Source organism: Nipponia nippon, unplaced genomic scaffold (genome assembly GCF_047370975.1).
Source record: "Nipponia nippon isolate SJK-2023a ecotype South Korea unplaced genomic scaffold, ASM4737097v1 scaffold_47, whole genome shotgun sequence".
In the NCBI taxonomy this organism is placed as follows: domain Eukaryota; kingdom Metazoa; phylum Chordata; class Aves; order Pelecaniformes; family Threskiornithidae; genus Nipponia; species Nipponia nippon.
The window spans coordinates 891323-907375 of record NW_028262366.1 but is presented as its reverse complement, the minus strand read 5'-3'; the positions used below and the strand labels follow the sequence as shown (position 1 = coordinate 907375).

Below are 16053 nucleotides of genomic sequence, written 5' to 3'. Positions count from 1 at the left end.
GAAAGGCGGTGGTTTGAGAGGTTGAAGGTGGCGTAGAAGGCGAGGTCGTCGAAGGCGAGGACGAAGACGGCGAGGTCGTCGAAGGCGAGGACGAAGAAGGCGAGGTCGAAGGCGAGGACGAAGACGGCGAGGTCGTCGAAGGCGAGGACGAAGAAGGCGGCGAGGACGTCGAAGGCGAGGGCGTCGAAGGCGGCGAGGACGTCGAAGGCGGCGAGGATGTCGAAGGTGGCGAGGGCGAAGAAGAGGACGTCGAAGGCGAGGGCGTCGAAGGCGAGGGCGTCGAAGGCGGCGAGGTCGTCGAAGGCGAGGACGAAGGCGGCGACATAGACAACGAGGTCAAAGGCGGCGACGTAGACGACGAGGTCAAAGGCGGCGACGTAGACGACGAGGACGTAGACGACAGCGAGGTAGAAGACGAGGTTGAAGGCGGCGACGTAGAAGATGGCGACGTAGAAGATGGCGACGTAGAAGACGAGGTAGAAGGTGGCGTAGAAGACGAGGTAGAAGGCGGCGACGTAGAAGGCGGCGACGTAGAAGGCGACGCATCGGCACGTGGAACGTTAAACTTCGACCCCGAGTTGAGGGTTCAGTCGTTCCCAACCCTTCGTAAGCTGCGAGAGCCTCTTCAAGGGTTGAGGAACCGCGCTGAGTGCTCCACCGCCCCACGTTTCCCCTCCCCGCCCCACGTTTCCCCCGCGCTGAGTGCTCCACCGCCCCACGTTTCCCCTCCCCGCCCCACGTTTCCCCCTCCCCGCCCCACGTTTCCCCTCCCCGCCCCACGCTTCCCTTCCCCGCCCCACGCTTCCCTTCCCCGCCCCACGCTTCCCCCTCCCCGCCCCACGCTTCCCCCTCCCCGCCCCACGCTTCCCCTCCCCGCCCCACGTTTCCCCCTCCCCGCCCCACGTTTCCCCTCCCCGCCCCACGCTTCCCCTCCCCGCCCCACGTTTCCCCTCCCCGCCCCACGTTTCCCCCTCCCCGCCCCACGCTTCCCCTCCACCGCCCCACGCTTCCCCCTCCCCGCCCCACGTTTCCCCTCCCCGCCCCACGCTTCCCCTCCCCGCCCCACGCTTCCCCCTCCCCGCCCCACGCTTCCCCTCCACCGCCCCACGCTTCCCCTCCCCGCCCCACGCTTCCCCCTCCCCGCCCCACGCTTCCCCTCCCCGCCCCACATTTCCCCCTCCCCGCCCCACGCTTCCCCTCCACCGCCCCACGTTTCACCCTCCCCGCCCCACGTTTCCCCCTCCCCGCCCCACGCTTCCCCTCCCCGCCCCACGCTTCCCCTCCACCGCCCCACGCTTCCCCTTCCCCGCCCCACGCTTCCCCTCCACCGCCCCATGCTTCCCCCTCCCCGCCCCACATTTCCCCTCCCCGCCCCACGCTTCCCCTCCACCGCCCCACGCTTCCCCTTCCCCGCCCCACGCTTCCCCTCCATATGTTTCCCCCTCCCCGCCCCACGTTTCCCCCTCCCCGCCCCACGTTTTCCCCTCCCCGCCTCACGCTTCCCCTCCACCGCCCCACGTTTCCCCCTCCCCGCCCCACATTTCCCCCTCCCCGCCCCACATTTCCCCCTCCCCGCCCCACGCTTCCCCTCCACGCCCCACATTTCCCCTCCCCGCCCCACATTTCCCCCTCCCCGCCCCACATTTCCCCTCCCCGCCCCACATTTCCCCCTCCCCGCCCCACATTTCCCCCTCCCCGCCCCACGCTTCCCCTCCACCGCCCCACGTTTCCCCCTCCCCGCCCCACGCTTCCCCTCCCCGCCCCACGCTTCCCCTCCACCGCCCCACGCTTCCCCCTCCCCGCCCCACGCTTCCCCTCCACCGCCCCACGCTTCCCCTCCACCGCCTCACGCTTCCCCCTCCCCGCCCCACGCTTCCCCTCCACCGCCCCACGCTTCCCCTTCCCCGCCCCACGCTTCCCCTCCCCATGTTTCCCCCTCCCCGCCCCACGTTTCCCCCTCCCCGCCCCACGTTTTCCCCTCCCCACCCCACGCTTCCCCTCCACCGCCCCACGTTTCCCCCTCCCCGCCCCACATTTCCCCTCCCCGCCTCACATTTCCCCCTCCCCGCCCCACGCTTCCCCTCCCCGCCCCACGCTTCCCCCTCCCCGCCCCACGCTTCCCCTCCACCGCCCCACGCTTCCCCCTCCCCGCCCCACGCTTCCCCCTCCCCGCCCCACGCTTCCCCTCCACCGCCCCACGTTTCCCCCTCCCCGCCCCACATTTCCCCCTCCCCGCCCCACGCTTCCCCTCCACCGCCCCACGCTTCCCCTTCCCCGCCCCACGCTTCCCCTCCACCGCCCCATGCTTCCCCCTCCCCGCCCCACATTTCCCCTCCCCGCCCCACGCTTCCCCTCCACCGCCCCACGCTTCCCCTTCCCCGCCCCACGCTTCCCCTCCACATGTTTCCCCCTCCCCGCCCCACGTTTCCCCCTCCCCGCCCCACGTTTTCCCCTCCCCGCCCCACGCTTCCCCTCCACCGCCCCACGTTTCCCCCTCCCCGCCCCACATTTCCCCCTCCCCGCCCCACGCTTCCCCTCCCCGCCCCACATTTCCCCCTCCCCGCCCCACATTTCCCCTCCCCGCCCCACATTTCCCCCTCCCCGCCCCACATTTCCCCCTCCCCGCCCCACGCTTCCCCTCCACCGCCCCACGTTTCCCCCTCCCCGCCCCACGTTTCCCCCTCCCCGCCCCACGCTTCCCCTCCCCGCCCCACGCTTCCCCTCCACCGCCCCACGCTTCCCCCTCCCCGCCCCACGCTTCACCGCCCCACGCTTCCCCTTCCCCGCCCCACGCTTCCCCTCCCCATGTTTCCCCCTCCCCGCCCCACGTTTCCCCCTCCCCGCCCCACGTTTTCCCCTCCCCGCCCCACGCTTCCCCTCCACCGCCCCACGCTTCCCCCTCCCCGCCCCACATTTCCCCCTCCCCGCCCCACGCTTCCCCTCCCCGCCCCACGCTTCCCCCTCCCCGCCCCACGCTTCCCCTCCACCGCCCCACGCTTCCCCCTCCCCGCCCCACGCTTCCCCTCCACCGCCCCACGTTTCCCCCTCCCCGCCCCACATTTCCCCCTCCCCGCCCCACATTTCCCCCTCCCCGCCCCACGCTTCCCCCTCCCCGCCCCACGCTTCCCCTCCCCATGTTTCCCCCTCCCCGCCCCACGTTTCCCCCTCCTCGCCCCACGTTTCCCCCTCCCCGCCCCACGTTTCCCCTCCACCGCCCCACGTTTCCCCTCCACCACCCCACGCTTCCCCCTCCCCGCCCCACGCTTCCCCTCCACCGCCCCACGCTTCCCCCTCCCCGCCCCACGCTTCCCCCTCCCCGCCCCACGCTTCCCCCTCCCCGCCCCACATTTCCCCTCCCCACCCCACATTTCCCCCTCCCCGCTCCACGTTTCCCCTCCCCGCCCCACGTTTCCCCTTCCCCGCCCCACGCTTCCCCCTCCCCGCCCCACGCTTCCCCGCCCCACGCTTCCCCTCCCCGCCCCACGCTTCCCCTCCCCCGCCCCACGCTTCCCCTTTGCGCGGCGTCGTTTATCGCCTGAATTCGCTTATTCGCCGCTCGGGTCATGAGGTTTCATTAATTATCTCGCGTTAATTCGTCTGCATAATCCGTTAATTTGTCTATATTTCGTTAATTCATCTGCATAATTTGTTAATTCGTCTAGATAATTCGTTAATTTGTCTACATAATTCGTTAATTCGCCTACATAATCCGTTACTTCATTTGCATAATTCGTTAATTCATCCATATAATCTGTTAATTCGCCTGCATAATTCGTTAATTCGTCCATATAATTCATTAATTTGTCTGCATAATCCGTTAATTCGTCCATATAATTTGTTAATTCGTCCACATAATTCGTTAATTCATCTACATAATTTGTTAATTTGTCTGCATAATTCGTTAATTCATTAATTCGCCTACATAATTCGTTAATTTGCCTATATAATTCGTTAATTTGCCTATATAATTCGTTAATTTGCCTATATAATTCGTTAATTCGCCTACATAATTTGTTTATTCGTCTGCGTAATTCGTTAGTTTATCTACATAATTTGTTAATTCGCCTGCATAATTCGTTAATTCGCCTGCATAATTCGTTAATTCGCCTGCATAATTCGTTAGTTTATCTACATAATTCGTTAATTCATCTATATTTCGTTGATTTGCCTGCATAATTCGTTAATTTGCCTGCATAATTTGTTAATTCGCCTGCATAATTCGTTAATTCGCCTGCATAATTCGTTAATTTGCCTGCATAATTCGTTAATTCGCCTGCATAATTCGTTAATTCGCCTGCATAATTCGTTAATTTGCCTGCATAATTCGTTAATTCGCCTGCATAATTCGTTAATTCGCCTGCATAATTTGTTAGTTTATCTACATAATTCGTTAATTCATCTATATTTCGTTAATTCTCCTGCATAATTCGTTAATTTGCCTATACAATTCATTAATTCATCTACATAATTCGTTAATTCGTCTGCATAATTCATTAATTCGCCTGCATAATTCGTTAATTCGCCTGCATAATTCGTTAATTCGCCTGCATAATTCGTTAATTTGCCTATACAATTCGTTAATTCATCTACATAATTCGTTAATTCGCCTGCATAATTCGTTAATTCGCCTATACAATTCGTTAATTCATCTACATAATTCATTAATTCGCCTGCATAATTTGTTAATTTGTCTGCATAATTCATTAATTCGCCTACATAATTCGTTAATTCGTCCATATAATTCGTTGATTTGCCTATATAATTCATTAATTTGTCTATATAATTTGTTAATTCATCTACATAATTCGTTAATTCGTCTATATTTCGTTAATTCGCCTACATAAGTCGTTAATTCGGGTTATCGAGGAGCAAAACGAGCCGCCCGGGCGATGATGTAAGCGCTCGTCCTTCCTCCAGTGTTCCCAGTATCCCCCCGTATCCCACTGCGACGCGACCATAAACCCGAGCGGGAGCCGAGCGACAGCTGGGAAGTGACACCAGGTGACGTTTGGGTCACACCAGTACCGGACTGGGCCAAACTGGTTCTCTCCCCACTGGTTGGGGTGGGGGTGGGGGTGACTCACCCGGATGCCTGGGTTGGAGGGGTCAGGAGGGGTCACCGTTGTCACCGTTGTCCCCAAGGATGGCGGCGCCCAGGGCCTGCAGCTGTGTCACGAGGGAGCCCAGCGCCGCTGGGGGGGACAGCGGGGGACGTTGGGGGACACTGGGGACATGGAGGGGGGGAACTGGGGGGACACTGGGGACATGGGGGGACGTTGGGGAGACACTGGAGAGCTGGGGGGACATTGGGGACATGGGGGGAGAGGGAGGGACGTTGGGGGACGCTGGGGACATGGAGGGGGGACACTGGGGACATGGGGGGACATTGGGGAGACATTGGGGAGCTGGGGGGACATTGGGGGGACGTTGGGGACATTGGGGAGCTGGGGGACATTGGGGACGTGGGGGGACATTGGGGACACAGAGGGACATTGGGGGGACACTGGGAAGCTGGGGGCACATTGGGGGGACACTGGGAAGCTGGGGGCACATTGGGGGGACGTTGGGGACATGGAGGGACGTTGGGGGGACACTGGGAAGCTGGGGGGACATTGGGGACGTGGGGGGACATTGGGGACACAGAGGGACGTTGGGGGGACATTGGGGACCTGGGGGGACATTGGGGGGACACTGGGGAGCTGGGGGGACATTGGGGGGACACTGGGGACACTGGGAAGCTGGGGGCACATTGGGGGGACGTTGGGGACACTGGGAAGCTGGGGGGACATTGGGGACGTGGGGGGACATTGGGGACACAGAGGGACGTTGGGGGGGACATTGGGGAGCTGGGGGGACATTGGGGACACGGAGGGACGTTGGGGGGACACTGGGGACATGGGGGGACATTGGGGACATGGAGGGATGTTGGGGGGACACTGGAGAGCTGGGGGGACATTGGGGACACGGAGGGACGTTGGGGGACACTGGGGACATGGAGGGGGGAACTGGGGGGACGTTGGGGACACTGGGAAGCTGGGGGGACATTGGGGACACGGAGGGACGTTGGAGGGACACTGGGGACATGTGGGGACGTTGGGGAGACATTGGGAAGCTGGGGGGACATTGGGGGACACTGGGGACATGGAGGGGGGAAACTGGGGGGACACTGGGGACATGGGGGGACATTGGGGGACACTTGGGGAGGGGACATTGGGGGTACCCAAGGGTGTCACAGGACACTGGGGGGGGACACAGGGACATGGGGACACCCCCAGGCCGGACCTACCTCTGCCGGGGGAGGGGGCCATCCTGTCTCCATGGGGGGTGGCCTGGGGGTGACACGAGGGGTGACATGGGGACAGCAGCCACCCCTGTGTCCCCGAGTGCCCTCCCAGAGCGGTGTCCCTCCCTTGTCACCCCCTCCCCATGTCCCCAGGCCCCCCCCTATGCCACCTCCCCACGCCCCCAGCCCCCCCCCCCCCCCCCCGTGTCCCCAAGCCACCTCACCTCACCCCGTGCCACCTTGTCCTGCATCACCTCGTCCTTTGTCACCTCCTCAGCCACCCCCGAGGCCACCGCTGCGGGGACAGGGACAGGCCGCGGTGGGGACATGGCAGCCACCGCTCACCCACAGAGGCGCAGGGTGGCACCGGGTCCCCAGTGTGTCCCCTGGCACCTGCCCGATGTCCCCTCGTGTCCCACCGGTGACGTCCCCTGCCCGGTGTCCTCCCCACCAAGGATGTCCCCAATGTGTCCCCAACACGTCCCCACTCACCGCTGCGCCGGACGCTGGCCATTGTCCCCGTGAGCAGATGGGCGCTGCCTGTCACTTTGGCCACCGGGCTGGGGACAGCGTCACAGTGTCACCCCCGGCCCCAGACAGGGGTCAGAGGGCCAGCAGGGTGGGGACAGTGCCACCACGTCACCCCTGGGACCCCCAAGAGGGGGACCTCCTGCCACCTCTGCAGTCCCCAAGTCACTCCCAGGGTCCCAATGTCCCCCCCAGTGTCCCCATGCCACCCTTGGGGTCCCAATGTCACCCATGGGGTCCCCTGGTGTCCCCCAACGCCCCCAAAGTGGACCCAGGCGTCCGGGCCCCTCCCCTGTCACTCACTTGTCCCCCGTCAGGTCCCGCTGCCACCGCCGCCGGTCCAAGGTCACTGCCGGGGCCACCAGCCCTGGGGACAGGGGACAGAGTGACACCGAGGTCACCAGCCCTGGGGACAGGGTGAGTCCGGGGCCACCCGCTGCGGAGGAGGGGTGACGGTGGCATCGGGGCCACCCTGTTCCCATCCTCACGCCTGTCCTGTCCCCACGTCCCCAGTCCTGTCCCCATGTACCCGCCCCCGTGTCCCCATGTCCCCCTCCCTGTCCCTGTGTCCCCCTCTCCATGTCCCCCTCCCCACCTCTGTGTCCCCTGTCCCCATGTCCCCCTCCCTGTCCCCGTGTCCCCCTCTCCATGTCCCCCTCCCTGTCCCCGTGTCCCCCTCCCCGCCCCTGTGTCCCCTGTCCCCACTTCCCCCTCCCTGTCCCCGTGTCCCCATCCCCGCCTCTGCGTCCCCATGTCCCCCTCCCCACCTCTGTGTCCCCTATCCCCATGTCCCCCCCCCTGTCCCCCTGTCCCCCTCCCCCCCTCTGTGCCTCCTGTCCCCCTCCCTCTCCCCCTGTCCCCGTGTCCCCATGACCCCCTCCCTGCCCCCATGTCCCCGTGTCCCCATGTCCCCCTCCCTGCCCCCATGTCCCACTCCCCATGTCCCCCTCCCTGTCCCCATGTCCCCGTGTCCCCATGTCCCCCTCCCTGCCCCCATGTCCCCATGTCCCCCTCCCTGTCCCCATGTCCCACTCCCCATGTCCCCCTCCCTGTCCCCATGTCCCCCTCCCCACCTCTGTGTCCCCTGTCCCCATGTCCCCCTCCCTGTCCCCATGTCCCCCTCCCCACCTCTGTGTCCCCTGTCCCCATGTCCCCCTCCCTGTGTCCCCGTACCCTGGAGGACGCGGAGCCGCTGTCCCGCTCGGCGCAGGCGGGCACCGAGGGTGACCATGGTCCCGGTGGCGGCTGTCACCTCAGCCTCGCGTGCTGTCACCACCCCGGCCAGCCTGGGGGACACGGGGACACAGGGACGGGGGGGGACACGGGGACGGGAGCAGCAGGGACGGGACAGTGGCGACACAGGGACAGGGACAGTGGTCACCTCTCAGTGTCCCCATCCCAGTGCCCTCCCAGTATCCCCCAGAAGTCTCTCAGTTCCTTCCCAGTCCCCTCCCAGTGTCCCCAGTGCCTCCCCGTAACCTCTTAGCCCCTATCCCAGTCCCCCCCAGCTCTTCCCAGTGTCACCCCAGTATCCTCCCAGTCCCCTCAGAGTGGCTCCCAGTCCCTGCCCCCCAGTTTCTTCCCTGTTTCCCCCCCATCCCTCTCAGTGCCCAGTTCCCCTCCAGTCCCCCCCAGTCCCTCCCAGTGCCCAGTTCCCCTCCAGTCCCTCTTAGTGCCCCTCCAGTCCCCCCCAGTCCCTCCCAGTGCCCTCCCAGTACCTGGCAGCTGCTCGGGCCAGTCCCCCCAGTGCTTCCTCAGCCGCCTCGGCCCGTCCCCGCTGCCGCATCACCTCCTGCGCCAGGCGCTGGGACAAGAGCCACCATGTCCCCAACCTGTCCCCAAGACCTCCCGTGTCCCCAGCGTGTCCCCACTCCAGGTCACCTCCCCAGCCAGGTACTGGGACACGGCTCACTGGTCACCGATGTCCCCATCATGTCCCCAACCCCTCCCCAAGTGGCCCCCCGTGATGTCCCCATTGTGTCCCCATGTCCCCAAGCCATCCCTGACCCATCCCCGTGTCCCCAGCGTGTCCCCAACACATCCCCAGCATGGCCCAGACATGTCTCTCTGTGTCCCCATGTCCCCAACATGGCCCTGCATGTCCCCAGCATGTCCCTCTCCATGTCCCCACATGTCACCAGTGTGGCTCTTTGTGTCCTCAGCGTGTCCCCCTATTTCCCAGGCATGTCCCCAGCAGGTCCCCACATGTCCCACATGTGTGTCCCCTGTGTCCCCAGCAGGTCCCCATACGTCCCACACATGTCCCCGCCGTGTCCCCAGCAGGTCCCCATGTCCCCAGCAGGTCCCACACGTGTCCCCCCATTTCCCCAGCCTGTCCCACGCGTGTCCCTAGCAGGTCCCCATACATCCCCCGTGTCCCCAGCAGGTCCCCATGTCCCCAGCAGGTCCCCATACGTCCCACACATGTGTCCCCTGTGTCCCCAGCAGGTCTCCATGTCCCCAGCAGGTCCCCATACATCCCACACGTGTCCCCCCCCGCGTCCCCAGCAGGTCCCCATGTCCCCGGCAGGTCCCCATATGTCCCACATGTGTCCCCCCCCGTGTCCCTAGCAGGTCCCCATGTCCCCGGCAGGTCCCCATATGTCCCACACGTGTCCCTGTCCCCCCCGTGTCCCTAGCAGGTCCCCATGTCCCCAGCAGGTCCCCACATGTCCCACACGTGTCCCCCCCCGTGTCCCTAGCAGGTCCCCATGTCCCCAGCAGGTCCCCATACGTCCCATGTGTGTCCCACACGTGTCCCCAGCAGGTCCCCATACGTCCCACACGTGTCCCCGCCGTGTCCCCAGCAGGTCCCCATGTCCCCATATGTCCCACACGTGTCCCCCCATTTCCCCAGCCTGTCCCACGCGTGTCCCTAGCAGGTCCCCATACGTCCCCCGTGTCCCCAGCAGGTCCCCGTGTCCCCAGCAGGTCCCCACATGTCCCCCCCGTGTCCGCAGCAGGTCCCCATGTCCCCAACAGATCCCCATGTGTCCCACATGTGTCCCCCCCGTGTCCTTAGCAGGTCCCCGTGTCCCCAGCAGGTCCCCACACGTCCCACACGTGTCCCCCCCACATCCCCAGCAGGTCCCCATACGTCCCATATGTGTTCCCCCCGTGTCCCCAGCAGGACCCACGCGTGCCCCTAACAGGTCCCCATGTCCCCAGCAGGTCCCCATACGTCCCATGTGTGTCCCCCATGTCCCCAGCAGGTCCCCACACGTCCCACACGTGTCCCCCCCGTGTCCCTGCTGACCTCGCTGTCCCGACGCTGCAGCTCGGCGGCGGCCGCCCTCTCGCGCAGGCTCAGCTCCAGCCGCGTCACTTGGCGCGTCCCCGCTGCCACCGCCGCCCCCAGCGACCCCACCTGAGGAACCCAGGCGGTCGGGAGTCTCCCAGGAGGGACCCAGGCATCCAAGAGCCCCCCCAGAGGGAAAGAGGTGACCCCGGGAAGGGACCCAGGCATCTGGGAACCCCCTAAAACCCCCCAGGTGGGACCCAGGGACCCCTCGGGAGGGACCCAGGAGTCCGGGTGTCCCCCAGTCCCCCCAGATGGGACCCAGCTGCCACCCCCAGGAGGGACCCAGGCATCTGGGCACCCCCCAAGCCCCCCAGATGGGACCCAAGGACCCCTCAGGAGGGACCCAGGACCCTGGCTGCCCCCCAACCCCTAAGATGGGACCCCGGCCCCCCCCCCAGATGGGACCAAGGCACCCAGCCCCCCCCCACCCCCCCAGATGGGACCCAGGGCCCCCTCAGGAGGGACCCAGGACTCTGGGTGCCCCCATACCCCCCTGATGGGACTCAGGACCCCCCCTAGATGGGACCCAGGCGTCTGGGCACCCCCCAAGACCCCAAGATGGGACCCAAGGACCCCTCAGGAGGGACCCAGGAGGCTGGGTGTCCCCCAACCCCTAAGATGGGACCCGGGCACCGCCTCCAGAAGGGACCCAGGACTCTGGGTGCCACCAAACCCCCCCCAATGGGACTCAGGACCCCCCCTAGATGGGACCCAGGCGTCTGGGCACCCCCCAAGCCCCCCAGATGGGACCCAAGGACCCCTCAGGAGGGACCCAGGACCCTGGCTGCCCCCCAACCCCTAAGATGGGACCCAGGTGCCACCCCCAGATGGGACCAAGGCACCCAGGCACCCCCCAACCCCCCAGATGGGACCCAGGGACCCCTCAGGAGGGACCCAGGACTCTGGGTGCCCCCATACCCCCCCGATGGGACTCAGGACCCCCCTAGATGGGACCCAGGTGTCTGGGCACCCCCCAACCCCCCAAATGGGACCCAGGTGCTACCCCCAGGAGGGACCCAGGCATCCGGGCACCCCCCAACGCCCCCCAATGGGACTCAGGACCCCCCCCAAGATGCGACCCAGGTATCCAGGCACCCACCTGCGCCCGCAGCACCCGCTGCGCCTCCTCCTGCACCCGCAGCTGCACCAGGAGGGCAAAGACCTTCTCCCGCCAGCGTCCCAGGAGCGCCTGCAGCCGGGGGGGGGCCACTGCCACGGGGACCTCGGCGGGGGGCAGCTGGGGGGACAGAGGGGGTGGCGTGAGTGTCCCGGGGCACCCAGACACCCCCTCAAGGACCCAGAGACACCAAAGCCCCCCCCAACACATCCATGTCCATCCCAGGGGCACCCAAGACCCCCTCAGCACCCCAGAACCTCCCTCTTGCATGTCAGTGTCCCCCCAGCACCCCAAAAGCCCCCCCCCAGGGGCACCCTATGGCACCCTAGGGCCCACCAGGCCAACCCCTGAGCACCCCTGCCCCCCCTCAGCACTCCCCAGACGCCCTGGACCCCCCCAGAGCACCCTAGGAGTCCCTCCCCATCTCCCCATGTCACCCCATTGCCCCCCAGGACCCTCTGTGGCACCCCAGGACCCCCCCCATTGCCCCCCAGGGGCACCTCACAACACCCTAGGGCTCCCCCAGCCCCCCAAAAGCCCCCCCCAGTGGCACCCCAGGGGACCCCTAAACCCCTCCAAAGCACCTCAGGCCCACCCCAGCACCCCCCTGGCCCCCACCCAGAGACCCCCAGGGCCCCCCCAGCACCCAAGGGGGCCCTCCCAGCACCCCAAAGGGCCCCCCAGGGGCACCCTATGCCCCCCCGCCCAGCCCCACCTCACGGCCCAGTTCGTGCTCCTGCAGGGTCAGGATGTGGCCGAGGGCGCTGAGCCGGGCCCGGAGCAGCACCTGGGCCTGGCAGTGAAGGGGGAATGGGGACAGTGTGGGGACACTGCGGGGACAGGAAGACACCCTGGGGACAGGGGGACACCTCAGGGACACTATGGGGACATGCTGGGGACAAGGGACACCATGGGGCCACCAAAGGGACATGGGAACATCCTGGGGGGACACCATGAGGACAGGGTGACAACCTGGGGGCAGGGGACCACCACGGGGCCACCAAAGGGACATGGGAACATCCTGGGGACACTGGACACTGGGACACTGCGGAGATAGGGGACATGGAGACACCTGAGGGATAGCGGTACACCCTGGGGACACCAGAGGGGCAGGGGACACCCTGGGGACACGGTGGGGACAGCGGACAGGGCCACCATGTCACCCCCACCACGGGGACACCCTGGGGACAAGGGGACACCCTGGGGACACCAGAGGGGCAGGGGACATCCTGGGGACACGGTGGGGACAGGGGACACAGCCACGGTGTCACCCCCACCATGGGGACACCCTGGGGACAAGGGGACACCCTGGGGACATGGCCCCCAGGCTCACCTCCTCCAGGGGCTGCCTCCCATCAGGCTCCGCCCCCTGGTCTTGGCCACGCCTCCTCTCAACCTCAAGCTCTGCCTCCAGGGCCTGACCACGCCTCCTCTCAGCTTCAAGCTCTGCCTCCAAGGCTTGGCCCCGCCTCCTTTCATCATCAAGCTCTGCCCCCAAGGCTTGGCTCCACCTCCTCTCAGCCTCAAGCTCTGCCTCCAAGGCTTGGCCCCGCCTCTTCTCAGCCTCAAGCTCCACCTCCAAGGCTTGGCTCCGCCTCTTCTCAGCCTCAAGCTCTGCCTCCAAGGCTTGGCTCCGCCTCTTCTCAGCCTCAAGCTCCGCCTCCAGGGTCCTGTCAAAGGGGACCCAGGTGTCCAGGCTCTAGGGGTTACTGGGAGGACTGGGGGGGTTACTGGGAGGATTACTTGGAGCACTGTGAGGGTTAGTGGGGGGTTACTGGGAACACTGGGGGGGAACTGGGGGATTACAGAGAGCATTGGGGATTACTGGGTGGACTGGGAGGGTTTGTGGGGATTACTGGGAACACTGCGGGGTTTACTGGGAGGGCTACTGGCAGCATTGAGGTGTACTGGGAGTTTACTGGGAACACTGGAGAGGGAAACTGGGGGATTACAGGGAGCATGAGGGGTTACTGGGAGGATTACCAGGAGCACTGGGGGCTTACTGGGATCACTGGGGCAGTTATTAGGAGGCTACTGGGAGCACTGGGGGGTTACTGGGATCACTGGGGCAGTTATTAGGAGGCTACTGGGAGCACTGGGGGGTTACTGGGATCACTGGGGCAGTTATTAGGAGGTTACTGGGAGCACTGGGGGTTACTGGGCAGCTACTGGGAACATGAGAGCACAGTAGGAGTAATTAGGGAGTACCTGGGGAGCAACTGGGTGCACTGGGGGGTTATTGGGAGGGCTACTGGGAGCACTTGGGGGCTCTGGGAGGATTACAAGGAGCACTGGGGGGTGACTGGGAGGTTACTGGGAGAACTGGGAGCCCTTACCTGGTGCTGGGGCGGAGCACGAAGTGCGATGGGGGGACGAGAGGGACCCAGTCAGCCATTGGTGGCACCTTGGGGTGGGACAACTCCCAGTAAGTCCCAGTAACCCCCTCCCAGCCCCAGTATCTTCCAGTACCCCAGCCCCAGTACCTTCCAGTAACCCCAGTGAGGGGTTCCCAGTGACTCCCAGTTCCCCTCACACACTCCAGTGGCTCCCAGTATCTCCCAGGGGCTCCCCATTCACCCCCTCAAGGTCCCAGTGCCCCCAGTGACTCCCAGTAACCATCCACTCATATTCCCAGTGACTCCCAGTAACCTCCAACATGCTCCCACTAACTCCCAGTAGCTCCCAGTGACTCCCCATTCCTCCCCTCAAGGTCCCAGGGGGTCCCAGTACCCCCAGTAACCACCCCCTGATATTCCCAGTGACTTCCACTTCCTTGTCACATGCTCCCAGTGGCTCCCAGTAACTCCCAGTGGCTCCTCATTTCCCCCTCCCCACAGACCCAGGGGGTCCCAGAACCCCCAGTTACTGCCCCTTCATATTCCCAGTGACTCCCAGTTCCCCTCACACACTCCCAGTAGCTCCCAGTATCTCCCAGGGGCTCCCCATTCACCCCCTCAAGGTCCCAGTGCCCCCAGTGACTCCCAGTAACCATCCCCTCATATTCCCAGTGACTCCCAGTTCCTCCCACACGCTCCCAGTGGCTCCCCATTCCCACCCTCAAGTCCCAGGGGGTCCCAGTACCCCCAGTGACTCCCAGTAACCACCTCCTCATATTCCCAGTGACTCCCAGTTCCCCTCACACACTTCCAGTGGCTCCCAGTAACTCCCAGTGGCTCTCAGTATCTCCCAGTGGCCCCCATTAACCCCTCAAGGTCCCAGTACCCCCAGTAACCGCCTCCTCATATTCCCAGTGACCCCAGTTCCCCTCACACACTCCCAGTGGCTCCCAGTAACTCCCAGTGGTCCCCATTATCCCCTCAAGGTCCCAGTACCCCCAGTAACCGCCTCCTCATATTCCCAGTGACCCCAGTTCCCCTCACACACTCCCAGTGGCTCCCAGTAACTCCCAGTGGCCCCCATTATCCCCTCAAGGTCCCAGTACCCCCAGTAACCGCCTCCTCATATTCCCAGTGACCCCAGTTCCCCTCACACACTCCCAGTAGCTCCCAGTATCTCCCAGGGGCTCCCCATTCCCTGCCTCAAAGTCCCAGGGGCTCCCAGTACCCCCAATAACCATCCCTCATATTCCCAGTGACTCCCAGTTCCTCCCACACACTCCCAGTGGCTCCCAATTCCCACCCTCAAGTCCCAGGGGGTCCCAGTACCCCCAGTGACTCCCAGTAACCACCTCCTCATATTCCCAGTGACTCCCAGTTCCCCTCACACACTCCCAGTAGCTCCCAGTAACTCCCAGTGGCTCTCCATTTCCCCCTCCCCAGGGGCTCCCAGTAACTCCCAGTTCCTCCCCCCAGCCCCAGTACTTCCCAGTAACCCCCAGTTCAACCCACACTGATGCTCCCAGTACCTCCCAGTACACCCAGTAACCCCCGTCCCCCCTCACGACCGCGCGGTGCACGCCGGGAACGCGCCGCCGCCGCCGCCGCTCTCCCGCTCCGCGCGGCGCAGCCAATCAGCGCGCGAAGACGGGCAAAGAGCCCGCCTCCTCGCTCCGGCGGCGGGAAAGCGACAGCCAATGAGAGTGGGTAACCCAAAAGCCCCGCCTCCCCACTGGCCAATGGGAGACCGCGCTTGGGCGCGGAGCGGTTTGTCCCGCCCTCCCCGAGGGGGCTCCGCCAATCAGAGCTCGCGGGGCGGGGCCTGGGGGTGTAAATCAGGACCCTGGAAGTGTAAATCTGGGCCCTGAGGGGGCAAATACAAGCCCTGAGGGGGCAAATCAGGGCCCTGAGGGGACAAATCTGGGCCCTGAGGGGGTAAATCTGGGCTCTGGGGGGTAAATCTGCTCCCTGAGGGTGTAAATCTGGAGCCTGGGGGTTAATCAGGGCCCTGAGGGGGCAAATATAAGCCCTGAGGGGGTAAATCTGGGCTCTGGGGGGCAAATCTGGGCCCTGAGGGGGCAAATCTGGGCGCTGAGGGGGTAAATCTGGGCTCTGGGGGGTAAATCTGCTCCCTGAGGGTGTAAATCTGGAGCCTGGGGGTTAATCAGGGCCCTGAGGGGGCAAATATAAGCCCTGAGGGGGTAAATCTGGGCTCTGGGGGGCAAATCTGGGCCCTGGGGCATAAATCTCAGCCCTGAGGGGGGCAAATCTGGGGCTTGGAGGGGTAAATTTAGGCCCTGAGGGAGTAAATGGGGTCCTGAGGGGTAAATGGGAGCTCTGAGGGGGTAAATCTGGGCCCTAAAGGGGTAAGTCTGACCCCTGAGGGGTAAATCTGACCCCTGGGAGGGTAAATCTGGGATCTAGGGGGTAAATCTGGGGCCTAAGGGGGTAAATCTGACCCCTGAGGGCATAATCCTGGCCCCTGAGG

The 16053-nt window shown here is 64.7% G+C and overlaps 1 protein-coding gene across 1 annotated transcript; it reads right to left on the bottom strand.

Moving 5' to 3' along the window:
- Positions 1-485: 485 nt before the first annotated feature.
- CCHCR1 (coiled-coil alpha-helical rod protein 1) lies at positions 486-15155 on the bottom strand. Its single transcript, XM_087730031.1, has 14 exons — positions 15095-15155; positions 13566-13633; positions 12563-12899; positions 11945-12022; positions 11212-11349; positions 10068-10178; positions 8530-8615; positions 7985-8097; positions 7115-7178; positions 6776-6843; positions 6508-6578; positions 6287-6329; positions 5085-5192; positions 486-623 (listed from the first exon to the last, which is right to left on the bottom strand). Exons 2-13 carry the CDS (start codon positions 13622-13624, stop codon positions 5107-5109), a joined length of 1254 nt encoding a protein of 417 aa, XP_087586157.1. The 5' UTR covers positions 13625-13633; positions 15095-15155; the 3' UTR covers positions 486-623; positions 5085-5106.
- Between the last annotated feature and the right edge of the window lie 898 nt (positions 15156-16053).